The 7554-nt window shown below is 33.5% G+C and overlaps 1 protein-coding gene across 1 annotated transcript; it reads right to left on the reverse strand.

Annotated features, from left to right (window-relative positions):
- Window positions 1-5027: 5027 nt before the first annotated feature.
- On the reverse strand, window positions 5028-7301 carry LOC124363924 (A-kinase anchor protein 14-like). The gene is made up of 2 exons (XM_046819195.1): window positions 7175-7301; window positions 5028-5415 (listed from the first exon to the last, which is right to left on the reverse strand). The coding sequence occupies exons 1-2, from the start codon at window positions 7184-7186 to the stop codon at window positions 5068-5070; spliced, it is 360 nt and encodes a 119-aa protein (XP_046675151.1). The 5' UTR covers window positions 7187-7301; the 3' UTR covers window positions 5028-5067.
- Window positions 7302-7554: the final 253 nt, after the last annotated feature.

The raw sequence follows: 7554 nt of genomic DNA on the forward strand, positions 1-7554 counted from the left end.
AAATTCAGTCCGATTAGTTCACCACTCCTAAGTTTTCAGCTTAGGATTACTACCTGCTTAGTGGTAAATGGGTAGTCGGAAACTTTTTAGCCCAATGATAATTTTGGGATGTCTTGTCTCGCTGTAGTGGAATGGCATCTTCGGTGACAAATACTAAACTAAAATTGGAAAGAATGGTAATTCACATCCGCTTACAAAGATGAGTGATTAACTTTAGCTTTACTGTGACTGGGTGAAGGTAACCAGCTAGCGATAAACGTGACTAATAAATAAATATAGCTTCTTTATCTCAGGATGCGAAATTATGGTGTCTTATTTATTGAAATCCTTTGATTATGGTAACGCAATTTTGTAAGTATTTTCCGTCTTGTCGAATTCTATCACGTTTTATTTTGTAACTCTGCTCTGTTATGGTTGATTTCTCTCTATGTTTTATATGTCTAGTGCGTTTTGTAAATCGTGTGGATGTCAAAAAATGTGTTTTTCCAGTGCAGTCTGAGCTACAACTACATAGAATTCCATAGACTCCAGGAGCACTGTATTCAATGAACTCCTGTCCTTTTCTGACTATTTTCTGACAGTTCTTTAATTTTTCAGCACGATTAGAGATTTTATGTTGTGTCTTCTTACAATCCCGTATCTTGATTAATCGTTCCTTGGATGTAAGGAAACAAAAAGAGCCAAGTAGCAACCCCTATCAGTTACTTACAGATGCGCATTACTTGTCCTGTCAGTTTTGGTTTAACATTTAAGGATCGAAAATATATCAACATTAATATACGTTAGAATTCTGTTCTGTAGGATGTAAATAAAAAAAGATTTATGATGATCATGAATTGGTACTTTAAGTACTCGCCAATGACTACTGTCATTACTAGAGACAAACATAAGTACAATTGTATACACTGTTCTGCAGAGCACCGCATGGCCATGGCTGGGGCCGGGGCGCGGTCTAACCCTTGAATATTCAGCAGCTCGCTGCAAATGAGGGACCTCCCTCGGTTTCTTAATAACGCTTTTCATTTGTACACTAATTTGACTGTTCATTAACTTCCGAACTAATTTTTAAACGCGTTTGCACTGTCTCTCAACTCACACTCTGTAATTAAATCAACTTTTTACATAACGTTTTTCACGTTGGTTTTATAGTGACAAACATTTCTTTGATTCGACCATATTTCAAACGGGAAAAGAAAGATTTTTACAGTTAAAAATAAGTGGACCGATTTGCGGATGAAGGATGAGTTTTTATTAGATTAATACTGTATAAACGACTTTCATTAAGTACGATTTCCTTCACTTTTGGCACGTTTTCCTAAAATTTTAAAATAGAAGATAACTTCATGTATATAATTTTTGTATTATTAACGTAGGATCACTTTTACGGTGTTGGTATTAAAATTTTTAAAACTCGTTTCTTTTAGCATCTATTAAAAGTTATAACTATAATTTTCTATACCTATGAGTAACTATAAGTTTTAATATATACTGCATTGTATTTGATAACTTCCAGGGGTAAAATCTATTATATAGGTATAATTACAAGTCGTTTGAATAAATTTTACAAGAATCTTACTGATTAACAAGCACATTTAATCATTGTTTTATGAGAGTTAATAATTGACAGTAACATTTATTTTCTCATCAGCGTTGTTCATTAGTATACTAGGAGACGAACATGTGTCCCAGCTCGCTGTGATACCTTTGACACTAAACAGTTTGATATGCCCGACTGGTGGACAATTGTTGTGTTAAAAACATTTGTGTCAGAAATAATAAACTTCAAGGAATTTTAATATTTGTAACTGAACGATAAAAATTAAATGTTTCAGTTGTTTCACTAACGTTTTGTCATGAGTTATATATTTTATATATTAAGTAATTTTTTTACACCTTGCGTTCTGACAGTGAATGTTTCGGTATTTAGTCAAGGTAATCTTTGCCTAATTACCTCAGAATTAGTACCATGACGGTTTAATTGGTTCACACTTTACAAGCCTGACTCCATAACTATTACATAGATGCTCCAACCGGCATATTGAGGGCATGTGTTGGGTACATCTGTGGTTATGGGTACATCTGTGGTTATGGGTACATCTGTGGTTATGGGCACATCTGTGGTTATGGGTTTTTCTTTTCGAGTACACCGGTATGATTTTGAGTAGAAGGGTTAAGTAAGGTACTGAAAGGGTTTGGGTAGCACATTCGTGTATATTAGTTAGGTTAGATAAATTATGGGCTTTACTCCAGAGCAATAAAGTTTCCCTGGGTCGAATAGGTTTAAGATTCAGGTATGAAAAGTCAATATATGGCCTTGGTAGTATAACAATTGGGAATAGTAGGTTTATATACGAACTGAACAGTTATGTTCATGTCAGTATTTAACCAGAAACGTACAAAAAGTAAGTGATCTAGTAATGATACATAAAATTCACTGAATGTCAGTAGCAACATTTAGTTACTTTTGCAAATATCTTTCTGAATTGTTTATTGCTAACAATAAAACCCATGAAACACGTCGTGTATTGACGTTTATTTTATGTTTATTTACTTTGGAGACCACACAGATAATGTTAACCATTCTAAATTCAACCTTAAAATGAACCTTAAATATAATATTCCCAATATCGGAAGAAGACTCACTTCAAACATCTCCAGATGTTGTAGTAACAGGAAGTAGGGGACGGGAGGCCATCATAGAATCTCTCCGTAGTAAGTTGCCAATTGGTTAAGTTTTCGATTATGTCATTCTTTTTATTTCGTAGTAACTGACGTTGTTTACGATTCAATAACACTTACATTAAATTATGTTTAGCGGAATCATGAGTGAAAATGATGTTTTTTCTACATCATTTCTCCAGTTACAGTGTGGGAATTACTAACATTTAATCAATTGCGCCAGGTTTTTATGGTAATAAGATCGTTGGGGATGTCTCTATGAATGACCTATTAGTTCCGATTCAAAGTCGTCATTCATAGCTAGTTATCTACAGCCGAAGTTCCCTCTCACATACGGTTCAATGTGTTACAACTAGACCCTAACATAAACTGCAGCAGGTAAGGGCAGAACTTGTACTTTATAGCCTCCCTCGATGTTCGTCCAGGAACTTTGTACTCAAACACTGAATATTCCAGGTACTTCACTGCTGTTCTCTGCCAGTATACGCGCACCAAATGTTGCAAAGGTCACATGAGCATAATATTAATTTTAGAAATACTTTACATACTTTATAAATAAATCTGTTAAGTCCCACATAACGATACCAGTATATTTACGATTACGATTTTTTTTAAGGATATTATCTTTAACGGCATGTAAAAAGTAACTTGTAAAATTGTCTTACAGAACATACATTAAGGAAATAGTACCTTCTTACTAACAACTTAAATGAAGCAAACGAAAAGGAATATAAATAGTACAGGTTATACTACTCATAACAGTAAATCTTTTTCAGTCAACCCACCTACAATGTCGGATAAATAAATAAACTATTTTACTTTGTACAGCTCATGCTGCGATGATGGCTGTGACGTCACACCATCCAATTAGGTATGTTCACATAATTGCCTCCAAAAAGCTTAGTTTTATTATTGTACTTTAAACAGTCGAGTTTTAAGGGCCAAAATGATTAACTTGATGTTTTACGCTTAAAAACAACCATATAAGGCATCAATGATCGCCCTGAACAATGAGGTGACTTTGGCGATGAATTTGTAATCTAGCTTAGCTACTTTTGCATCAAACAATCCACCATTATGGAGTAACTTCAATTAATGCCTAAGTGTCGATAGGGTACAATTGTCTCTTTTTACGGTAAAATCTGTCTTACATTGTCCGTCATTAAAGTAAAATAACAGTTTGTGTGCCTCACAGGCAACACATTTCACAGCCACCGTGATATTTACCATAATGTTTGATGCAACAACTGAATTCGGAAGCCACTTTGAATCATGTGAGCGGAAGTATCTGACCCATGACAACTGGAAGAACACTGAACATCCCCTCCCCCGCCCAAACTTTAGCCTCCCTTCCTAGCCAAAATACAAGTAGGTAACATTAATGTGCTTCGTTTGAAAATTTATTTAAAAACTAAAGCTGTTTTACTAGTAAATTTAAAATTAATTTAATATTTCTCATTACTCAATAGACCGTAACCTCAATTTTAATTAAAAATAAGACATATATTAATTCAAATCATTTGTGAAAAGCATCTCCATGTCAAGTTATTGAAGTTAAACTATATCGAAGCTAAGCACTCTAAGCTGGAAAGTTACTTGATAACGATCAATTGTTCAAACATTAGACTTTAACTTCTGTTACATTTATGACAACAAGATTTGCCGTCTGTTTGTGAAACAAGATTATATAACGTGAAAACGGTATGATAAAATTGTGTGATAAACCAGGACTACTCTGTCTGGTCATTAAACAGAGTTTATTTATCAAACAAGAAAAATTACATTTTTATCTTTATACTTGCAGTTAGATAGAAGTGGTGTTTAATAAAGTGAGGTATACTCGAAACAGTAACAACGACAACAGTTTTATTTCACATTAAAACTAATCATCTTAAATTACTCTTAATATAAGAATTCAAACTGATCGTGCCAACAATAATAGTCAGCTGTGAATTTTAAACCTCGTCGTGATCTACAAATGGATGGAGTGCTGACAAACGTTTGCCTTATAAACACGGGCCACCATTTTAAACCCTAGTCTTTATCTTTTTCATTTGAAATAGCTATCTATGGAACATTTCTTTTACTGAAATCATTTATATCGTATTTGAAATGGACGTACAATTAATACTATAAATTGTACTACTTGTTAATTGTTAATACTATGTATATTTATAAATCGTTACTATAAATATACATAGACCCCTTTAAGATCTTTATACATTTAAGCAGATTTTTCAGTATTATAAAAACGATCTATAGAGAGTTATAATTAAAATATATTGTAGTGAACAATCCTTCTATCGAAGAAATGTCTTGAAACTGGGTTGTAAGGAAAAACGACGAGATTAACTAAAAAAATAAAATTTATTGTTTATTTTATTAGTCTTAATGTACTAGAACTGGAGCATGGTGCACAACGGGAGCGTGGACGAGGGGAGCGTGGACGACAGGGGCGGCCCTAAGTACTGGCACCACGGGGGCAGCGTGGACAAGGGGGGCATGCCTGACTACGGGCACCAAAGGGGTGTGTACGGTCTTGACGACAGGAACAACGGGAGCGTGGTGGACTACAGGGGCATGGACGAGGGGAGCGGGGTGAACCACGGCAGTCTTGACCACGGATACAGAGCTGTGGGCTACAGGAGCGTGTACGAGGGGGGCGGCGTGAACCACGGGGACTACGGGGGCCACAATGCCGGCAGCAGCGGCAGCCACAACGGCGGACAGGACAATCTGTAAGGAAAATAGTGAATTAATTTACAAACCCTGTGGTGTTAAATAAATTCAAATGAAATTACTTTTTCCATTGTATATGCTTCAACAATAACTCAAACATCTTTAAATTCAAATATGACATTGGCTATCAGAGTAATTAAATTGATTCAGGATTTCATAAATTATATCCCTGACGAATTGTACCATTTATTTGAAATGAGCTAGAGATAATGTTGATACAATGTGTTCCAATACTTAATATTCATAATAACATAAAATAAGATAAACTCTTGGTTTTTCTAAACACACTTATCATTTATAATGTTTTATGTATGTCAATATACTAAATTGCATCCGTGTATTTTAAATATAGTTTCTACATTTTAAATTAAAGACAATGGTGGTGAGAGTGTAGGTATTTTGTCATAATTCTAAAGGAAGTATGGAACGACGAGTAAGGTACTCTAGTAAGGCGGTAGCCGTCTTAAATTTTAACATTTTAGTTAATTATATAAGAAAAATGTGAAAAAGCCACAATAATAATATCATTCACTTCAATTATCTTCTTTTTAAAACGTTATTCAAAGAAGCACAAAGTGTTCATATAAATTAATATCATTATTATTAATTAACTTCGAACTTTAAAAGCGAAAAGTAATTAAATAAAAGTGGGATCTATAATATTGTGAGGATCATAAACACTAAATTAACTTATAAAATACAAAAGATTGAATTATAAAACATTTTCTAAGCACGTATACATCGTATTGCATGGTAATATACGTATTCAATATTCTCCTAATTGTTCCAAGAAAACCGCTGGTTAAAAGTGTATAACGTTTTATGTAACAGAAGTTACTTAAATCCCTCAAGTTAGATCAAGTTTGATTAAAAACTCACTTAACTTACTCGTAGGCCTTTAAAATTAAAAATATATAATTGATACAGTAAAAAAATTAATAATAAATAATTCATATTCTACAATTTAAGTTACCTAGACATTATAATCACATCCTACTTTCCATTTAAAACGCGTCAAGGCATCTATATATTCTTGAACATCGTTTAAGAAATATAATTTAAAGAGCACTGAATAGCTTTATAATAACAATTATATTTTTTAAACTGAAATAAACTATACGTTAACAACAAATCTATCCAGCGGTCTTAGCAAAACTCGTTATGTGGTACATTGATGTAAATCAATTATTCTAAAACAAGCGTATCTATATAAATGTTTTTGACGTATAATTCTCTTTTGCACAATTTTTTTATTTTAAATAAAGAATAATAGTATAAAAGCGTTTTAATTCATCAACGTTTAAAGTTAATTCAAGCCGTGATCTAGATTTATATTACCATTCTCTTATCCCAAAACTCCTTGAAAAATGCATGAAACTTAACGCTTTTTGCACATTTAGATACAAACATACATTTTCACAAATGATAGGTAAAACGTTGGAGTAAGCTATTTTATCATATCACTTGATACACTTAACTTCAGTACAGTCCCCATTATCGTGTACCAAACTTTTTGAAAAACTTAGACTACGTCACCCATGGTTTCAAAATATTTTTTTCTTTTACCAGTTTAAAATAGTAATTGTTTGTCAAAGCGATGGTGTATATTTTTAAAATGAAAATTTACATCATTAATTGTTATTTAAAACAGGTTAAAACTCCCATTAGATGTTGTTGACTACTATGTATCTTTTGTATTTCATTTTTTAATAATTATTAATGATCTGTATAGCTATAGAAATGTATCACTACTTACCAGAGCGTACATGGTGTGTTTAGTCGGTGACTCTTGCCAATGCCCCAGTGGTCGCCGCTTATATAGACGGCTCCGTCGGCCTTCAGGTTTCAAGGTACATGGATCGGTGGCTGAGCCAGCTGTGGACCACTCCCTCGGTCCTCAGCCCTGACATGCACATTCCCTCTATCTTCTGGAAGTGCACTTGTGTCCAGTTTAAGAACTTCTCTAGAATTTGGATAGATCTAGAATCTATTCATCCTCTTGAGTCATAAAAATGATACATGGAATTTGATGATGAACTAGGAGTCAGATTCGTAGAATGTTGGGGAAATATTAACGGGAAAAACGTTTTAGTCGTCTACCAATAAAGTTTCAGGAAATTTTAAATTATATATCCT

This window comes from Homalodisca vitripennis, chromosome 5 (genome assembly GCF_021130785.1).
Source record: "Homalodisca vitripennis isolate AUS2020 chromosome 5, UT_GWSS_2.1, whole genome shotgun sequence".
Classification (NCBI taxonomy): domain Eukaryota; kingdom Metazoa; phylum Arthropoda; class Insecta; order Hemiptera; family Cicadellidae; genus Homalodisca; species Homalodisca vitripennis.